The sequence below is a fragment of the Fistularia commersonii genome, chromosome 20 (assembly GCF_037954325.1).
Source record: "Fistularia commersonii isolate RoL2024-O1a breed Wild chromosome 20, RoL_Fcom_v1.0, whole genome shotgun sequence".
Classification (NCBI taxonomy): domain Eukaryota; kingdom Metazoa; phylum Chordata; class Actinopteri; order Syngnathiformes; family Fistulariidae; genus Fistularia; species Fistularia commersonii.
In genome coordinates, this window is record NC_141303.1 from 10,877,557 (window position 1) to 10,899,542 (window position 21,986).

At 38.7% G+C, this 21,986-nt stretch overlaps 1 protein-coding gene across 1 annotated transcript in view; it reads left to right on the forward strand.

Annotated features, from left to right (window-relative positions):
• Positions 1 to 17,526, forward strand: part of kcnk3a (potassium channel, subfamily K, member 3a) — a 32,010-nt gene extending 14,484 nt beyond the window's left edge. The window contains exon 2 of the mRNA XM_086166917.1: positions 14,304 to 17,526. Within this exon, the coding sequence (XP_086023043.1) occupies positions 14,304 to 15,223 (920 nt within the window). The 3' untranslated portion in view covers positions 15,224 to 17,526. The remainder of the gene's footprint in view (positions 1 to 14,303) is intronic.
• Positions 17,527 to 21,986: the final 4,460 nt, after the last annotated feature.

A 21,986-nucleotide genomic window follows, 5' to 3' on the forward strand; every position in this document is an offset into this window, starting at 1 on the left:
GTTGTGGTTAACTCTAAATATACAGTTCAGCTTTATTGATTGAGTAATGGCGTGACTTGGAGCAGATAAAGACACACAAATGATCTTCCTCCTGTCCTTATACTGACATGCAGTATTTATTTATTTCAGTTAATTAAACTAGTGAGCTAGTGCTTAACGATAAATAATACTGGATGTTATTGTTTGTTTGTCTCGTTGTTGATGTTTATCTTCTAAAAATGCCACCCGATCACCTGTTATAGACTCTGGTGGAGGAAATAGTAAAGACAAAGATGAAACAGCTGTGAGCAAATGTTTTGTCAAAGCGCAAATTACATTTTTATTGCCGTGTCTTTCTGATCTCATCTGTCCCAGACTTCCTTGACCAGCGTAAAGCTGTAATTTATGTACCCATCAAGGTGTTAGATGTAAACTTTAGAGGAAACAAGATGAGGTGAAGCTCGATGTGCATTCGTGAAATGCAATTCATGATTTTGTGTGCATTCTATGCATATTAGTAAAGGCACGAAAACTGCACCCGCTATGATGCTTGCAGATTTCTGTTGGTGATGTTTCAATTATATTACACACCTTTCTACTATATACATCAATATCAATATACCTGTCCTGCATGATATTTGGTGGCAATATGATTTTTTTGATATTTTTTTCCAGGTCTGACAGAGCCGTAACCCATTCATTCCTGAAAAGCCAAAGCAGTTTTACCCTTGCCTTAAATATCACACGGAAAATATAATTTATCATTGTAGGGCTCCATGCTGTCAACAAGGGTTCCTGCAAGTCTTTCAGAAACTACTTTATCATGCCTGTGCTTGATTATTCCTTTGTCAGCCTTAAACATACACATGGACTTAATAACTCATACTTAGGATAGATAAACTTGGGTTTTGACATTTATAAAAATGAAACAAGCATACTATACAAAACAACTCAACCCCAACTAATTGATCAAGATGACGCTGTCATTTGATGTAAATATGTGAAAAAATGACACAGTAGCTTTAAAGAAATGAGACAAATGGATTTTCATGTGCTAGCAGGGTCTGCTGAGGTTAAGCCTCAGATTGAGCTGATGCTCTGCTGCCTGCCATATGGACAGCCCGAGGCAACCGTAACCCCACCAAGGTGACAAGGCCGCTTTACACTGGTCAAAACTGGACATTTAGTTTGGGGAGTTCTGATGGCAAATCATATAATATCTTAGGAAAGGTGTTCAAGGTCACGGTGGCTAATAAGATGGAGGGGTCCCCTGTTGATTTACACGGCTTGTTTGTGGGCTTAGAAAAAACTGACCTCATGCCTTCTCTAAACTGAGAAGCTTTCAAGCAGGGTCTTGAAAAGAAAATTTTGGGGTTCCTGCCTCACTGTAGTAACCATCAGAATCAGAGTCAGCATTAGAAAAACTTTAAGTGTCCCTGAGGGGCAATTTGAAGGCAAAAGGGGAAGCATAGCAGCTCCCCAAAAAGCAGATAGCTAACATCTGTTAAATGGAAAATAAAAGATAAATACATCACATAAAGGTAAAGTAAAATTAAATAAACAACTAGAACCCTTTTTGCATTAGGTCTACCAAGATTATCATCTGCTCCAAACAGCATCAATGTCGCAATAGTTAAGCTGACCAACTTCACATTTTTCATTGAATTCTGTTGAAAAGCTTTGCTGTCACTACTTCTTATTTTCCTTACAGTGTTATTTAACACTACTTAAGTATTATCAGCTAGGCATTAAAACAGTTCCAGTTATAAAAAAGGCAGGCTACTGTACTGCTCATACATATAAGAGAGTAACTTTGCCTTGACAACTTCAACTCAGCAGTGTCATTTGGCCTCAGGTGTCACCTAATCTGGCAGCTTGAATCTGTGACACCATCACTCACGTCAATTTCACAGTGTGTTGTTTGCACTTTACATTGTTCTTACTGTCCTTCCCTTTTTTATTTACTCTCACTACAATGTTATTTCCCATAAGACCCTATTTCTAACTAAACTAACATAGTTTACACGGAGCCAAATACACTCACACTCACAGGAAGGGAGAGCAATCCATCTACACCTGCAGCCAGCTAGCATCTTCACATTTACAACTTTTTAAAAGTATTTTCACCAGATGTTTGTCTTCTGGCAAGTATTATATGACTTAGCATTACCTTGCGCATTTGTTTTTTTCCCTTTCCATTTTCTATGTTTTCTATGTCTGCAGTCAGCGTGTTTCCTTTTGGACCAAATGATAACTCAGTTGATCACTTATTAACTATCACTTATTAGCATATATATATATATAAATATATACACACACACACACACACACACATACATATATATATATATATATATATATATATATATATATATATATATATATATATGCATTTTAAGTAATGTAAATGTAAACCTTTGGTGATTTTCAAACATTTCTTACTGACCTCATGCCATTATTGAAAATAATGTAATAAAATTGAGAGGCAAATAAATGACAGCAATAAAATTACTACCTAATTAGGGACTCGATAAATATAAAAAAAAAAAAATCCTTGGATGCTTCTTGCCAAAATATTCTTCTCGTGGCGACTGGATTTGATTTTCTTTCCATGAAGACATTTCACCTCTCATCCGTGAAAGTTTGCCCCAATGCCTTGGAAGCTTGTTGTTAACAAGTCAAGACATTTTTGATTAAGAGCAATAAACTAATCACAACAACTGAAGTACATTTTGTATGGAACAAAGGAGCATCTGTGTCAGCAGACATAGAAGATCAGAGGTTCATATAACACTATAATCGGATCCATTACTTAATTTGGTTGCATCTGGTCATTAAGGCAGGTGCCAGCACCAGTCTGAGCATCACATGACGTGACATATGATAGCTTTACAATGTGGCAACAGGCCCAGTCAGGCAGCCAAGCCAGGATGTTGTGGATAGTTGTGTCTTCATCACAAAGACATTATACTTCTGAGTCCATGTGTAAGCTTTGCAAGTGGCTCACACATTTCCTACTGTGTGTTTGTGTTTTGCTGTGTGTCTCGGTCGACTTTTCATAGTTCTTGTGAGCTGCTGTGGGTCATCAGGTCGCGTGTGTGGGAAATGCATGGCTGTTTTATGTAAGTAATAGCTTGTCTTGACTCAGCGAAATTTGCTCCAAAAAGGGATATCTAAATATCTAAAGAACTCTTCATATGTAGCGTCAATAAGTGATGAAAAGTAGTACAGACACATTGTATGACCAAAAAAAAACAAAAAACACAGTGTTTTTGAAGCAGCTAGAAGCCTTTTTCTGCTTAAAAACGCCTACTGTGTAATAATTAGAAGTATAACCAGATAAACAAAAAGCTGTCTTCATAAATGAAGGGTTTTTATTGTTATTAAGACTATCATTGGTATCGTCTAGTAGTTGTTTCCTTAATGATTTTGATTTTTCCTTTATTTGGCTGAATGTTTTGCTTTGCGTCTTTCTTCTTGAATCAACCTGTTTCTGAATTTCTGATTTCTAAATAAATGTTGCTGTTTCTGATTCAGGGAATTAATCAACCTCGTCCACTTTGTTTATGAACTATTTGATCAAATTCTTTTAAAAAATGTGGTTAATCCCACATAGCAATAAAAGGGAGTTGTCAATAACACATAGTCATTTAAACTCCAGAGAGTTGAACATACATGATTTGATTTAAGTATTCTTTTTAGAAAAAAGGCATCGATTACCACAAACTTTGAGTTAAACTGTTTGTTTTAGGTTAAAAGTCACTCTGGTTGTTCATTCTCGGAGCCAGCATAGCTCAGGTTTGTAAATAAATCAAAAACGAAAGAGAACAAACACTAGATTTACAGCTGCCAAGAGTCCAGTAACATCACTCGAGGTCATTCCAACCCTTTGCCAGAATGTTTGCCAGAGGATCACTATGTGCTATTAATATAACTGATCATTTGAAATAAATCAATCTTCCTTTACAGTTCAGAAATTTTACATTTTCTTAAACCGGGTAATTCATGGAATTTTAACAAGGCATTGGGTACTGCTCAAGTTAAAAATACAACACTGGTGATCACGTAGAAATCTACAATTCATAAGGTCTCCACAGTGCCAAATTTTCAGAACAGCTTTTGGATGGAAAGAGGACACAGGGTCCTTAACAACATGTACAAGAAGTCAAATGTAGGTTGTGTTTCCTTTTGAACAAGTCAAGGCAGAGTTCTTCATCAAACCAAGCACTGATACATATCAGTAAGCATGTAATTTCCCATATTGCCTTTATTTTTCATGGTTTGAACTGATCTGTGTTTGTACTGTGGAGGGCTACAAGGCATCCTTTTCTCCAGCACGTGTCACTTTAGGACAGCATCTCCTCTATGAAAGCTGCCGAAGGAGCTGAAAGAGGGCCAGAGCATGTACTCGTCGGAATCAGGTGACAGAGGCAGGTGACTGTGCTGCAGTGGCTCTCACCAAACAGTATACACTGAGAGGAGTGTGAATCAGAAGATGAGAAAGGATGGAAACATTCACATGTGGAAAGAAAATTAAATCTGAATAGCCAGAGGATTAACAGGACAGGCCGCTGTTATTTTAAATATGTGGCATTCAGCTGATGGAAACAGTAACCGGATTTCAAAAGGCAAGTTTGAGAATCATTACAAATGCTTTACATGGTATCTTCAATTCCAAGCAATGAAATAAAACGCACGATTTCTATTCTACTCGTACATTTTACCCCCTTCTCATTTTTGCCTACATGCGTGCATCTGGGGGGAAATAAAAACTTCAAAGAAGACACAGCTGTGAGTTAACACGCTTAAACTCCATTTACGAGACACCATGGCCACTGCCAGAGTCGCAGATGATGGAGTAATTACACGGGAAGATCCTCCTGTTTCTTTTAAATCATCAAGCTTTGCCCCTGAGCTATGAAACCAAAACATGTGTCGCACACACACGTTAACACTGAGCACTGCAGTTAAAAGAAGAGCCACTAGTTGGCAGTAGGTACAGTCCAACAAACCAGTAATGAGCGATAAAATGTAGATTTTTTTTACTCCATGCGACAAGGATCAAACAGCATAAGCCCATTGATATTCTTTTGATAATGCAGGCAACATTTGCTTTGATATCAAAAATGTGAACTTGCCAAGCGATTAAAAAAAAACTTGTGGGGGGTCAGTTGCCCCCCCCAAGATAAGATGGCAACTGGAGGGTTGAGGCTATTTCTTTTCTTTTCATCCGGATAATTTTACAACAATTTTAGTAATTCTGTGTCCATGACTATGCATCAAAAATGTTTTTTTCAAAATCGAAATGTTCACATTTCAAAATTTCATATCAGTGCTCACTTTTACAAAGGTATGTTTAAAAGTGGAACATGTACAGTGTACGCTGTTTAAATGGGAAACACAAAATACAAGCAAAAAAAACAAGTTACTCTCACAAATGAGGCAAATAGCCAGAGAGTCATACGACATGGATTTTGGTGTACGTCTGCTTTCTTTGAGTCCGCATTCAGTTCAGTGAGTTTTGACTGAATCTGTTTTGATTCTCAGCTCAAATGAGTGGGCCCTGCCAAGATTTTGAAACAAAAAAAAAATGAAAAAAACATCCATCTCCTGAAAAAAAAAAGATTAAAAAAAAATCTAAATCTAATATCGTGTGACACAACAAATTCTCTCTATCTTGTCTATCTATCATGTTTTCACCCGTAGTGCCTGCACTGGCACACTTTTAAAACTCAAATAGAACATTTGGCACTGAACCAGGTGTTTTCCACGTTCACCTCCTAAAAGTCTGGAAAGAAATCCTGAGTGAGTTCTTGCATTAGTAGTGACAACAAATGAAAGACTTCCTATCATCTCAATGAAACATTATAGCTTTTCATGTTTCATCTGATTTGGACGGATCCTTTTGTTGGTTCACTCCAGTGAAGAGCCTGCTTCCTCTCAGTGTTACTGTAATCTTAAACTTTCATCTACTTAGTTTCCTCCCTTCCACCCCCCTCCTTTCCCACCTCCCCCACAACCCTTGTGTACAGTATCTGTGTACATGAATTCCATTTTAGTCCAGCTGTGTAGTGACTTTTAAAACAAGTCTGTGTCAACTGTATATCAGGTACATAAATCACGTGATTTATTTAATTAGCCAACCCTCCCAAAGATCTCACTCTCTTTTTGGAATGCCTCACTTGCTGACCTCATGGAAAACTGTGGCCTGCCAAGCTTTCCTCTCATATCCCCTAAAAAGGAACCTAAGGAGTACATTTGGAAATAGTTCCCGATAGGGCCCTTTTTTTCCACAGTGAAAGTAAAACATGGGCTTAGAATTATTGGACACGGAAAAGCACAGATTGATGCCATTGATGGAGGATAAAGAGCTCCCACTGAAAATTGTGTGTCAACGCAGAGGGATTTATCAACACACAATTCGCTACTCCCCGATCCGGTTGCTTTGGTCTCCAGGCTTGTGGTGTTTTAGTGTTAAAGTCTCAGCTGTGATCCGAAAGGAACACATGCTCCCAGGCTCTATTTGGAGCCTTTGTAGGGGTAACCGAGTTAAAGTGAACCTCAACAGACGCTACACCGATGTGTTGTCTCTGCCATTACATCAGATTGCTTGTGACAAAATAACCCAGCAACATCTCTCTTTTTCTCTCTCGCTTCCTCATTATGCACTGGATGATGGTTTTCTGTCAAGGGCACAGGATGAAAGTTATATTCAAGTCATCGCTCATACTACTTTGGTGTTTGACGGTCCGCTGATAGGATTTGAGGTTAGGTTAGTTCACGAATCACCCGTCCACTCTGATCTGTATCGAAAACCTAAAATGGCACGAAACTGAGGGCTTTGGATGCCTGTGGTTTAACCCCAGAGGTAATATTAAGGTTTAGCCTTACAAATATCCCAAAATATGCAAAATACACTAAGACATATTTTTGATTGATTAATAATAGTAGCAGTTCTCCGCGTATTGTAATAAACAAAACCTAAGTTTCTCGACTATGAAGCAAATGAATTGTTATTCAATAATTCAGGGACACAGACAGAGACAGAGGGTCATAGAAATCACCAACCGACTACCTATGTGGTCATTTTTAATTAATTTCAGACATTATTCCATAGTTTGACACTCAAAGAATAAACATAAGTGTATTGCACACACATACTCTTGAATGCGGACCAACTAGGAAGATACAGAAACGATTGCAATGTTGTTCAGCAGCAATCATATAAAATCTCCCCGATGAGATATTCAGTATTATAATCCGTTAAGATTAAGGAAGCTGACAGTTTTCTCAAATGGCAATTTAGGGGATTGTTTCTAATGTTCTCTCAAATTCAGCCACAAAGTGGAATAACATTTTGGAAAACCCTCAATAATGTCACAAACAACAGCCTCTCCAGGGGATCATCAGAATAAATTAGCATCTACAGATCAAATTCAATAAAAGGAATGGATCACAGTATTTCTCCCTGGATCAAGATTTCTTACACAACTGTTCTATTGTTGGGAATAAAATTAATGGGGGCTGACCTCCGTAAATGTCTGATGAAAGGTCATGCATAGTTCTCAGCTTATATGCAGAAATAGCAAACATGCTACCATTCCTACGTTTCAAGGGACCACACAGTCTTTAAATCTTACTTTTAGGGTAGCATTTTTACGAGATGATTTTAGTAGCTTTAGTGAAGTAAAGGCTCTGACTATTTTATCAGGTGCCGATGAGGCGTTAAGCTGTGACGACAACTCCCAGGCTTCAGTGTTACAATGGATGCATTGTGGTGAGCATCTATCAATGAAAATTTTGGTGTCCTGGAAAACTTGGCTGAAACACTCATGAGAACACTTCTAAACATGGTTCAATTGCAAAAAAAAAAAAAAAAATCTATATTTTTTTTATATGGGTGAATTAGAGAATGAAACCACTATGTTGTTGATTTTATTCATAGTAACTCGCGGCCAGTCAGTACAGTGATGATCTGAATCAAAGAGCCATTGAAACCAACAGAAATGGTTCTGCCTCTGATTCAAATCTCATGCGGACTATTCTTTTTCCTGCTCCACACTTGCACTCATTGACTTTAAATATTGATACTTTTCCAATAACAAGTATGACTTGAAACCCCTGCTTTTATAGACATGGACATTACACAGCAGCTGTCAGCAAAGCCTTGTGGGTCAAAGAGCCGGGCGGAGTAAATGGAGGGAGGTGGGAGGACCAGAGCGGTGTTTGAGTGCCTGAATAAACATTCACAGGGTCGTCTGGAGTGTGACGTGTCTGTGACTAAAAAATAATGGAAGTACGGGGCTCTACTTTTCAATACAATTCATGGGAAACAACAAAATTTTTATGAAATTCTACTCTCACATCTGTGGGTGTTACTGATGGAAATGCTCGATGGCTGCAGAGAAGTAAAGAGTTACAGACTACGAGGTCACAAAATGATATCTTTGGCCAGACACAGCTGGAGATGAGAACAAACTGTGAGAAGGCATGCTGAGAAGCTGAGAGCGAGGCTGCTCGTAGACAGCTTGTTCCAAATGGACGACACGATCAGTGTTTATTTGCAAAGTTGTACCAAACATTCAGTGATCTGCGTAGGATTTTTGCCAATGGCGTAAATGCAGAACAGAATGACACTGAACTGCTCAGGCCACCTGTATGTTAAAGAACCAGAACAAACATTTGGAACTGAATGCTCTGAATCCCATCGAAGCTCATGGAATGAATTGCCAAGTCACTACACGAGATTTTTTAACAAGTGGTTTACATCTAATTCGGTCCTTTTAAACTGTGTGCTGAACTACACGACTTGTCTTTGTCACTGTTCACAGTCACTAATTCCTAAAATAAGTCGCCATCATCATTTACTGAAGCTGTAACGAAAACACTGGCATATCAACACCTTATATGTAATGGGAAACGATCATTGCACAATGCTGAAAGTGAATCTGAATATTATTTCCTTTTATGTCTTTGTTGGTCCACCTCACTTCCTTTAATATTTGTCTATTGGTTTGCTGAAGCTTCATCAAAAAGCTGCAGGCTCATTTTTGTTAATGGCCAGTCAGCATGCTGTTGGCTACCTTGTCCCAGGCTGAAAAAAATCTTGTTTGGGCGTGAAAAAAAACAGTGAGGCTGCAACACTGAAAACACAAACCGAGGGATCCGGAACAAAATAAATTTAAGTAATTATGACAAGTGTACTGGAGCAAATATGATTATTTTCCCATGTAATGAGAGAGAAGGAAAAGGCGGTGATTGGCTCAGCATCACACCAGATCTTGTCACAGGAGACATCTGTTGGGTTCTCAATGTCAAAAGTCAGGCTTATATTTCAAAGTTCAGTCAAATCTATGTGGTTATTGTTTCAAACATGGCAATGAAACTGAAGTTGTCACAATCAGAACCTAACTACAGATTAACTGGCTGTGTAATGTCCTCTGTAAGTCGGCATTCATGTGGATTTGAAGATATATATGTCGTTGTGTATTTGTCTCAATTATGGATTAAGTATGCAACATGTAAAACACAATACGGGTAATGAAATTCTAAATATAATATAGCAGCTTATTAAGAAGGTGCAAACTGCAGATGAACTGCAAACTGCAGTGTATTATTTGTAAGTTAATATTTACAAGCAATCTTTTTGTGTTTTTTTTTTTGTCCCTAATTAAGTCTTCTAACATTATAATCCTGTTTGTTGTTTTGAAGGGTTTATTAGCTCATAATAGCTTCCTGGCGTGTTTCTGGTCCTCTGTTTCTGTGAATGCAAAACAACAGAATTCAGTGCAGTGATGCCAGAACTCTGTAGCTCCAGAGGTTTCATGTCCACAAGGCAGCATTGCGAATGTCACAATGAATACATACAGTATCATACTAATGAATAAATCAAGATGAAATCAACAGGTTAATGTTATAACATTGAGGCTGCATTATTTGCATCAGGTGTCCCAACCTCAACTCTGAAAACTGGTGACACAAAGCATTAGCACTAACAGAGATTGAGTCTGCTTTCTGTTTTATAAAAGCTGCGCTGAAATACATGATCCAAACTATCCTCCAACCTCCTAATAGTACAGCGTGAAAAGTCATAAGAGAGGATGAAGAAGGTCGATTCTACATGTCACATATGAAACAAATCCAACTTTAAATTTCCAAATTTTATATCTTTTTAAAAGGAGGTTTCTAAGTTATTGAGACATTATTCAAAATGAAAGTTATAAAAATGTGACTGCAGACATCACAAAGATATTCGGAAATGTCACTATCAAAGCCATTATTTAAGAATTGTGACAAAAATACCAGCTTCAAAAAATCAAAATAGTCTCCTTTTCCACCTGTGCCTTTCGCTTGTTCTGAAAATATCCACCATATTATCTCACATATCATTGCCAACTGTCTCCAAGACACAATGATCTGAGGATTTTAAAACCTGCTGCTCATGTTGGAATTGCTTGTACAGAAGATGCATTTCTCAGAGCAAGGTTTTGCAGCCCCACTTGTGTGAGCATCAGTCATCTATGTGCCATCTAATTTGAGGGAAATGCTGCTGTACTGGGCAGGTGATGAGGTTGTGCTCCTCGTTTCAATGGGGAGAACAAAGTGTGCCTTGAAATCAATGAAAATGTAATTGAATGATAGAAAACTCGAGGCCCAACAGACAAATGATCCTTTTCTTTGATGTGTTTTCAAAGCCTGCTCTTATCCGTGCCTAATTGATCAGTATAATGACAATATCAGATGCAGTTGGTGATAATTTGTTTTTCGAGGTGGTCGGCAACAGAGGACTGTCATATTTGGTGGAAAACTGGCCATAAAGGGACATTCAGCAATGTTATTTGCATTACTGGCCATGCTGGAAAATATCACACATTTAATTTTGATCTTCTGAGTGAGGGTTACTATGGCACAGGAGCAATGAATAAAGCTGTGTGCTCATCTACTAAAATGAATATTGGAGGATTAAGTGCTGTGAAATGAATTAGAGGGTAAAGGGGGTGTTAGAGGCCACTATTAAAGTATAATTTCCAAATTACAAACTGATTGCAGACTTTAGATTTTAAAATGATATCAATATGATATATTTTTCTCTCTGTGAAATTGTTTGCTTGGAGTCTTTTCAAATCTCGACATTCTGTTGCTCAAAGAATTACTTTGTGATTTATAATCTGGAGATATAAGCAAGGATAGAATGAAGTTTGATTATTGTACGTGTGGTTGTCTGACTTAAAAGACTCATCTTTTAATTTCACTTGAAATGTATTTTATGCCTCTCACCACTAGTGGCTTGTATATTTCTTACTCTCCTTACATAAAAATATGGTTTAAATCTGGCTCAAGGCTCATGAAATGTATTTGATCCCCTTAAGTAATGCACCAATTCTTAAAAATTTAGATAATACTTTGGCTGCTTCTTTAGGAGCGACTTGATAATAATTCCTCTATTTCCTTTCCAGGTCAATCCTTGGTATATGTGAAAGTAACTGTGGCCACTCCTTTATAACTGCACAACTGTGAAACCAGCAACTTATAATGTGACAACTCTGCCTGAAAAATAATGATAAATCATTTCTGATTACAATTGTCACGGGGTATTAATGATCATGACAAATATATGGATTGCAGTGGTGTTGATCTGTACCGCACTTCTTATTTACATGAGGAGAATTGCGAAAATTAAGTTTAATAGATACTGTATTTTTATACCGTTCCCTTCTTTTTCCTTTGGCCGTTCCCTCAGGTGTTGCAGCAGTGAACCACCTGCCTCCAACTGCAACCCTTCATTCTCTTCTCTCACACCAACTACCTCTCATTCTATCCATAATCTCCCCTCTGATAATCCTCTAGTTATCCTGCTTGGCAGTTCCAACTTCAGCATCCTTCCAAGATAAGATCCATCCATCCATCTTCTTCCGCTTATCCTGCACTCAGGGTTGCGGCGATCCTGAAGCCTATCTCAGCTGTCATCAGGCGAGAGGCGGGTACACCCCTGGACTGGTCGCCAGTCAATTGCAGGGCCACATACAGATACAAACAATCATTCCCTCATTCAGGGCAATTTTTCCAATTTTTTTTCCAAGTAGCCTGCTGCATGTTTTTAGACTATGGGAGAAAACTGGAAAACTCCACACGGAAAGGTCCCCTTGTCAGAATCAAACCAGGATCCTTCATGCTGTGAGGCCGAAGCGCTAACCTCTGCACCACCATGCCACCCGCAGCAGCATCATACATATTGCAAATAGCAGTGACTGAAAAAAATATAAACATCAATACCAACCACAAAAAAAAAACACAATATCAAAAATATGAGAAACAAAAGAAATTGAGATTGTGATTGCCTTGGGATTTGAGGTGGTGCAAAATAGGGATGGAGGTAGTTGGGTTGTGCAAACAGAAGTGCTTTGGAAGTGCAAGCTTTCAACAACTACTGCAGTTTATGTCACTTGGCAATCAAACTCTTCTTTTGTGTGTCCCTTCTTTGTAAACTTTAAGAGAGGTGAGGCTGTACTTTTCCTCTGCCTGTGACGAAGTCTGAAATCCCTACAAAGTGAGCTGTTGGCCTTCCAACGCATGCCAGGACAAGTGGGAGAGACATTCTATTCCATGAAAACAATGTCAGTGTTGACAGGAGGCAAGGGATGATGCAATGAAAGGAGGAGATTTGTCGCAGGTCTCCTTGCTCTCCTACACGGCAGCGAGATGGTCGGCCCTGTCGCCTCCAGCTCTTGCATCTGAAATTGTTGAGCGGCGTGTCACTCCGGTCCTCCCTACATCTCGATAAGCCTTTCCCCAGTGCTGACAGTTGCTGACAGGCCTGCCGCTCGCTCACCTGGGCACACTGTCCTGCTCGGTTTATAGTGAATGGTTAAGTGAGTTTACCTTATTCAGCGGTGTGGACAAAATGTTTGTCTTGCAGTTGGTTATAGTAATAACACTTATAAACCATTGAGCACTAACTACATAGTTACTATTGAAAGTTTAGATTATTTTCTGTGATGGATGTTCAAAGTAGCGTACTATGCTACGTACTTGTGATTTCCGGAAACATTAGTGTCTTTTATATCGGGTGTTTTGACTTTTTTTTGTAATGAAAGGCATATTACATTAGAAGCATTGTACACTTGTGCTGCGACGAGCTGGTGTGGAACATCAGCTGTAATGGTCCTCATTTTGAAGGTACACATGGGAAAACGTTAAATGGATTTGGCATCGAACAGACAGATGGTTCAAATGGGCTGATCAGTGTGACAATAAAGCCAGAGCCTAAAGAATTAAATCAAGCCAAGGAATAATTACATTGAAACTATTGGCCAACCTTTCCCATTTAGTGATCCCATCACTATCAGGCCAGGGCATCATCTCTCAGCTCCTGGGTACAACAGGACCACAAGTGGAATATATTTCAGGTGATAATGATGTTGCATGAGAGGGCCTTTTGTCCTGTGGAACAATAAAACCGAAAAGATGACGTTGTTTGACCAAAGGTTGATGCTTTAACCAGAACGCAATCTATCCTTGACTGATGAGGTACGCAGTGCTTACAGAATTACTCAAAGACTGAGAATGAGTCATACTTTATCTGAAAATGCATGCTGGTTGGGCACACAAGATGTTCTCTTTGACAGTTTCGGCAAATACACGAGCTACAGTCATGGTTATATAAAAAATGGGGTTTATCTTTCTTTCTCTTGCTTATCAGAATTAAATTTATGAAGAGTTCAAGTCTTCTACTTTCACTTGTCATGCTATCTGCCAAAGTGCAGTTTGATTAGCCCAGTTTTCTGGCAACATCACTTTTCGTATGATTCAGTGACTGAATATGTTTCCATTATCCAGGAGGGATCCCACACTCAAAGGATCAAAAAGGACTATAGGACAAAGAATGATTCTCAATTCTTACATGAATAAAAAGGGACCAATATTTGTAATTTACCTTTTAGTGTCCCGTTCATTTGATCTGGAAAAAATGTATAGAGCTAATTATTTGCAAAAGTACTCATTTGCCGAGGCCACTCGGGAGAGAACAATTGTAAATGAATTATTCAAGCTCTCTCTCTCTCTCTGGTGCCCGGCATCAAAACTTGTCTGTTCCTGCCACAATGCTGTGCTTTCTCATCTCAGATTGCATTTTTCTGGTCTCTAATGAAGACTCTTTGAATTTTCAGAATCAGATGCTCAGAGAATACAAATCATTCCTTTTCCATCCTTGACAATTTTCCCAGCCTCCGGTGATTTTTTTTTTTCTCAGCCTCTTGTCTTCCACTCGATGGATGTGATTAGTTCTGCCCCAGTAACCCTTGTGCCTCCCTTCTTCTGTCCCTCAGGATATGGCCATGCAGCCCCAAGCACGGATGGAGGGAAGGTGTTCTGCATGGTCTATGCTCTCCTGGGCATCCCTCTCACCTTAGTCATGTTCCAGAGTGTGGGTGAACGGATCAACACCTTTGTAAGGTACCTGCTCCACCGTGTGAAGAAGTGCCTTGGAATGAGGCGCACCGAGGTCTCCATGGTCAACATGGTGACCATCGGTTTCATATCTTGCATGAGCACTTTGTGCGTCGGAGCTCTGGCCTTCTCCCATTTTGAGGGTTGGAGCTTCTTTCATGCTTACTACTACTGCTTTATCACTCTCACCACCATCGGCTTCGGGGACTACGTAGCGCTCCAGAATGGCCAGGCTCTACAGACGAAGCCGGACTATGTGGCCTTCAGCTTCATCTACATCTTGACAGGCCTGGCTGTGATTGGAGCCTTCCTCAACCTAGCAGTACTTCGCTTCATGACCATGAACGCTGAGGATGAAAAGAGGGATGCTGAGCAGAGGGCTCTCCTGGCACATAATGGTCAGGCAGGCGGACATGTCCACTGCTCTATAGACCCTGCTTCTCCATCCTCCACGCCCTCTGGCTGTGTTGGGGGAAACACGGTCAGTGGCAGTGGCGGAGGAGCAGCCAGCCGGGGCCTGCGCAATGTTTATGCTGAAGTGCTTCACTTCCAGTCCATGTGCTCCTGCCTTTGGTACAAAAGTAGGGAGAAGCTGCAATACTCCATACCCATGATCATTCCACGCGACCTCTCCACCTCTGACAGCTACATGGAGCAGGGAGAGGCTTTTTCCAACCCTCTCCACTCGAATGGCTGTGTGTGCAGCCTCCAGCCGCACTCAGGCATCAGCTCAGTGTCCACCGGCCTGCACAGCATCAATATCTACAGAAGACTGAATAAACGAAGAAGCTCCATTTAGACACAAGGGAAACTTCCTGTTTTAAGGACCTGCTCTGCTTGTGCGTAGCACGTGGATTTGGCTCACCTGCTGTGGCACTGGCCTAGCCAGGAACATCGACGGAACATAAATCGAGTTCTGAGGAGGAGACACATTACTCCCAGTGTTTGCTTCCTGGCACTGAGAACAGAAGCCCTGCATCCAGATGCCATGTATTTACTTCCATCAGCTAAGCACAAACTATTTGTAGCCAACAATAACAATGTCTACATGGACTACAATTGTCATATCAACCCTGTTAAAACAATTCTCAAATTTAGAAACTGCCATTAAATACCAATTTCTGATGGCCTTTGTCAGAATAACAATCAAATCAAAATTAGCAATAATTAAATGAAGATGTCAAGTGTTAAGATTTAGGTCTGATTATTAGTATGCATTTTAGACCTTAGATCTTTTCTCGTAGAAGGTTATCTTTAGCGAATGAAAGTTTGACCTGGCAGACTCATCTGGCTTGTAACAACCTCAATCAAAATATTGTTTTATTTGGAAATAGCTCAAATGTGCGATTATTGCACTCCATGTAAGCATAGTCATTGTAACCTGTGTCATTGAGAAATACTGCTAATGAGTGTTTGAGAAGCCTTCCTTACACAAAATCATTGTTATTGTCAGAAAGGAGCATAAAGCTCTTGTGCCGCTCTCTTTTCGCACCTCTTACTTCGCAATTCTCATAATACAATAATGATGGAATATGTATGTCTTTGATTGAAAAGGGACAAGACACTGTGAGAGATACTTTTAAAAGGGAGTGGGTGGATCAGCTGTAAATAAGGCCCCTCTGAGAATATAATTATCCTATCGTATAATCTTACATACACTTTTTCCATGTATAGACTTACCAATGACTTTGGTTATATGTATTATATTCACTTAAGTACAACTGAAAATTGTATATACTTTGCTAGTTAGTGAAAGCGAGGGAGACTATTTTTTCAGTGAAATTTAAAAAGGAAATGACTCTGTCTTTTTATGTTTGTCTGTAACTGAGGTAAAGGTTCAAGCCAAAATCATTGATGTGCTTCATGTAGTTACTTTCAAAGAAAATATTCCTACAAGAGGCATTTCACATATCTAAGAATGATTATGCAGGTAGGGTGTGGATTTCTCACTGAATGACAGGACACCTGTGACTTCATCCAGGACGTCTGAGTAGTATTTTGTAAAAATGATTCTAAATTTAGTTTTCACCTTTCCTTCTACCCTCATTGGACTCATGTATGTACTTATTGCTCGTCATTCAGTATTCATTCACGTAGTACTACAACTACCACCACATCATAGAGCATAAAATTTCACTAGTGCTGAAAGTCACATCTTATTTACTGCTGCACCCTACAAAGATTGCTGTATATGCTTTAGGACACTGGAAATTCAGTGCACAGTTTATTTTTTTAAATGGAATTACATTTTGTTTTTATTATGTTCATTTATTGCTGTCTTAACTCTTTCTTATGACTTTCAGTCTGAGAAATGTGTATATATTCTGTGTGAATGATGACTGAGAGTAACGGCAGAAAACCTCACAAATAAAAGGCCTCAGAGATTGCACCTCATGCACTTAGCGGGGTCTTTGCTCCTGCCCCGATAAACACACTTGATTCTATCTTTATGCAGTGTCCTTTTTTTTATTTTGTCCTTTGAAGGAGTGTTCTTGCATAATCTTAATTTTGTTTTACTTTATTGTACTTATTTACTTTAGCTTTCTCAATAGTCAGTTTCATCACATTGATTTCATATATTTTACAAAAGATGTTTTTCTTTTTTCTACTGGAAGTTAATTGTGAACTGCAAAAAGGTTGGTAAACATCAGCCTGAACGTCTTACCAACTGGTAGGGAGATTGTAGTCGAGCAGTGTGTGTGTGTGTGTGTGTGTGTGTGTGTGAGTGTGTGTGTGTGTGTGTGTGTGCTGTGTGTATGGTTTTACATTTACATGATTCTTCAACTCTAATCTTAATAAATTATGTTTTAATTTAAAATTACAGTTTAAGTGTAATCCAGTCTCATAATTTTGAAACCAGACAACTTAATTACTGGTTCAGTGTGAGTTTATTTTATTGTGTATATTGTTTGACATCATTGATATGGTCAGTCTTGTCAAGAAAAAATAGGAGACACCAAAACCAGCAACAGTAATAATATGACAAAAGGCCATTAAATATTAAATATATATTAATTTTTCAATATTATATTATATTGTGTTGTCTGTTTGCTACTGTAAATGCTGTAAATGTATTCTCTAAATAAAAACATATGTTCTTTATTGGCTGGGCTACATCTATCATTGAGAATATAAAAAAAAAAAACAACAAGAGCCATAAAAAAAGAACACGCCATGCCACCTTGGGATTGTGCATTCTCTCTAAAACAGCCGCGATGAAGGGTACATTTCTGTTATTGGATAAATGTTTAGCATTCTGTGTTAATTAGGCATTCAGCATTAAAAAAAAAATGCCTATTGCAGATGCAGTGAAATGAGATGCCTTCAGCAATCACAACTCGAATCAGCATTCAGTTAGATGAAAATGCAGTTCTTGTGAATTGATGATGAGGAAAATGGGGCAAATGAATGGTCTATAAAATCAGTAGCATGAATATTTTCTCGTTTCAGTGCTGCATAGAAGAGAATGATTTCCGAGAACTGGCTTAAAGTTGGTGGATATAGGAGCATCCGAGATGTCCATCTGTTTCATGTTAGGATATTATTTTGCCAAAGATTTTGCTATTTTGATTTTTATTTGTCGCTGATGAGATTCTCTGGTGCTTTTATTTCCTTCGACTTATAAGCCATTATATTTATTGACCTTACCGTGCTTTGGAGACAAACAGTAAAATCAGCAAGGCACAGCAGGGGTAATTCAGATATCATATATGAAAGCAATGTTAAGCACCTGAGTTGGAGAAATATATAATGTTGTGAAAATGAACAGAATAGGTGAGTTTAAGAGATAGACGTGTGGGGAGAATCTGTACTATGTATAACTTATGGGAGAGAATTCAGAGGTAAGAGGTCATCCAACTGAAAGCTCTACATGCCTGGTTCCTGAAATGAGCAGAGATTAAAGAAGACTGGTGGATGGTGTAAGACTACGGTGGGTATTTGAGGTGTGCTCTCAGAAAATCTGAGAGTGATGGAGTATTAGAAGTAAAAGATGGTATCTGTTACTCAATGTGGTATTTGGCAAGGTGCCATTGAAGCTGTTGGAAAAGGAGTAATATGGCAATTGGAGAGGGGTTTTGTGATACGTTCTGAAGATATTGCAGTTCATGGAGAAGTTTGTGGGGAAGATCAGAGACAATAGACTTGCTGTAGTTGATATGATATGTACTCAGAACATGTACAAGAATAGCAGTGCTGTAAGGTAAAGCAGAGTGGCATAGGCAGCTGATATTACACATCTAGAAATATTAGCCCTCAGTCATGTCACTGACGTGACGCAAATTGCAGGAGATTCTGTCAAGGCTGACACCCAGAATCACCCTTGTGGGGGTGAGGGATGATAGATTCATCATAAAGACATAAGAAACAATCAGGTTTGGCTAATGTTGCAAGGATTCCTATTGTACTGAGTTTCGTAGGCATGATGACATTCTATATTTTTAGGAAAAACCAATCAAAATAATTCGGGACAAACAAAGTTCATCAGAACCAGCGAGAGCAGATCATTGATAAATTATAAATACCCAGATATGAAGATGACCAAAGAGCTAAGTTTAGACTGAAATATTATATATAGATGGTGTATCATCAATCAGGCATGAGCAACCTTGTACTCATCAGTTTTTTGGTTTGGCATGAAAATGGTAATCATGTTTTTAATGCTGTCTGCAACAGGTTTTGCGTGAGAGAAAAAGAGCATAGATGAAAGCAAAGCATAGCCTGATGTCCATTATTTAAGAGGAGCGGCAGATGGAATAACAAATGGAGAAGGGAAAAAACAATTTTGTTGCTGTTTTGTATATTTAGAATATGCCGGATAAAAGCAATTACTAAAATGGGAGGAGAGAAGGATCCTTATGACTGAGGTGATTCCAGCAGGTAGGCAGAAAATATTTATATTCATTCAGTTTAAAACTTTAAAACTGAAGTAAACAAGGGTTATATCTCAGTTAAACTCACTTAATTTCAATATTTATTTAGCTGGTGAACCATGAAGCAGGGGAACATTGTTAGTCAGCAAACAAATCTGGAATTACCCAAAAACAAGACTGCTTTTTGGAAAATACCTGCTGAATATGATCAACATGTGATCATTCCACAAGGGGATACGGGGGGAGCTGGGGATGAAACACACATTATTTTGGGCACGCGAGAGAGTTGGTAGTGAGGTCAGGTAGCCAAATAATCAGTCAGGTGGAGGGGAAAGAACACAGCTATTGCAAATTAGTAGGTGGTGAGATAAGTGCCATTGTGTGTGTGCACAGCTTGCTCCTCTGTGAACATGCAATTCAGATATCTGATGATAAAACCCTTTATCCAGTTATTAATGTTATTTAAAAACTCACAAATTCAAAAATGTATTAAGTCATTTAAGTTAAGTTGCTGAAGAAAAAAAAAGGACTGTTTGAACCAGTGCACTTGGTTAAAAAAAAATCAAAAAAAGTCCTTTGCCCCCCTTCTGTCCAGTGAAAGAAAGGACAGTGTTCTTGAATTTTTATGAGGATGATGTTGAAACAGTTACACATTTGAACTAAAAACAAACATACCATGTGAAGTAGCACGTTTGTAGACAGTTAAAACATGTTATTGACCACATAATACATTTCTTTTAACTGAACTTTTTGCCAAGCATTTATGTCATGTTATGCAACCATAGCTAGATGAGGTGACTTAAGTGTAGTCATTCCTGTTTGTAAATTTATTTCTAATGTCACAGCGGCAACTTTATAGTTCCAAACTGTAAAAGGCTGTCTTCCTGTGTACTTCCAAGGGGGATAATCTCAAATTATGAGTAGCGGCACTGATGTTCCCATTAGCATTTCATTCATCATCCTGCCAAACAATCGTCAGCCTCAAAGGTTTCCTCTGAGTTGCATTGCCATCCTGACATCACCTGTCACTCTGCTTTACATTAGCCTCCTATGGGGAAACACACACAATATACAGTAATCCAAATACATACATGCCTGTGGAGGAGTTTCAGTATTAGTTTTAACTAACTTTGTTAATACATTACAAAGGAATAAGGAACCTTGCATACTGGTGAAACCTTCGACTGCCATGACGACAAATGTATCCAATTGTTAAATCAATGTTCAACAGCCTGTGGATGATTATATGTCATAAATGTGATAAAAACTCACAAAAGGGGCGCAGTGTTCACCTTACATATGGGCATAATATACAGTCTAATGCACAGGTGCTTGTTATACAAAATAAAATTGAAAGTTTAATGGAAGTGCTGTTTAGCAGCCAAACTGCTCCCTGGATGCTGCTCGGTGGTTGCACACTGCTCATGGTCCATCCATGATGGGAAAAATTACAAGAATAATTTCCTTCAAGGGCTTAATAAAGTAGTGATCAAAATTTAAATAATAATATTAATAATAATAATAACCATCAGAAACACCTACATCACTTCTCGTTTGAGAACTGTGTGAAAGAATCACTCACATTAAAAAAACATACTGTGTGTCCTTCTGGTGTGACCCTCTATTGTATAAAGTCCAAATAGTGGTCGGTAAAACTGGCTGCATCAGACTTTCAAGAGTGTTTTCTCAAAATGTCTAGTTGACTGGTGTATTTATGAAAACATCAGGGACTCTCAATCCTGCTGGGATTGCTGAAAGAAACCAAACCTATGATGGTCAAGGAAATTCTGTATGCCTCTATTAGCCCCTATTAATTCTCTCTCATCTAATCATTGCACTCAAACAAATTAGCATTTCCTCAATACATTTTCTGAGTCTATTTTCTCTCCAAACACAGAGAACTATTAGACTCATTTACCATTGATGGCCAGAATCCTCTCTGGATGGGGCAATGGTCTGCATCCCAAGGATTACATGAAAATGATAGTGATCATTTCCTTCAGAACAAAGCTCTAAAAAACAACAACACCATAATAGGCTTGAGAACCAGCACATGCTATCTCAAAAGTCAAAAACTGCCTTCCATATGCTGCCATTCACTTCATTATTTATTCCTTTATCTATCTATTTATTTATTTTGTAAGGGATGTCATTGTGAGTACACACTGTAAACTATGTTGGGCCTATTAATAGTCCTCCCTTTTACTGTGGAATTGAAGTTGCTGACAATGTCTTATTTGCATTTTCAAACATGATTGTAATTGAAACACAATTAAAGTCATATAAATTTAATTACATTTACCATTGTATTCATATTGTGACCTTTGTTTCATTCTTGCCCAAAAAAGCCTATCCCTGAAAAAATGTGCATAAAATGCCTCCTGCTTACATAGGAGTAGCTAAATCCAATTTGGACCCTTGTTTGATTCGTTTGCATGTTCTCCCCATGTCTGTGTGGGTTTCCTCCAGGTTCTCTAGTTTCCTCCCATAGTCCAAAAACATGCAGCAGGTTAATTGGAAAAAATGGGAAAATTGTACCAAACGAGTGAGTGAGTGAATGGTTGTTTGTCTGGACATGTGGCCCTGCGATTGACTGGCGATGAGTCCAGGGTGTATCCCAGCTGATGACAGCTGGGATAAGTTCCAGTATCCCCCATGACCCTGAGTGCAGGATAAGCGGCAGATGATGGA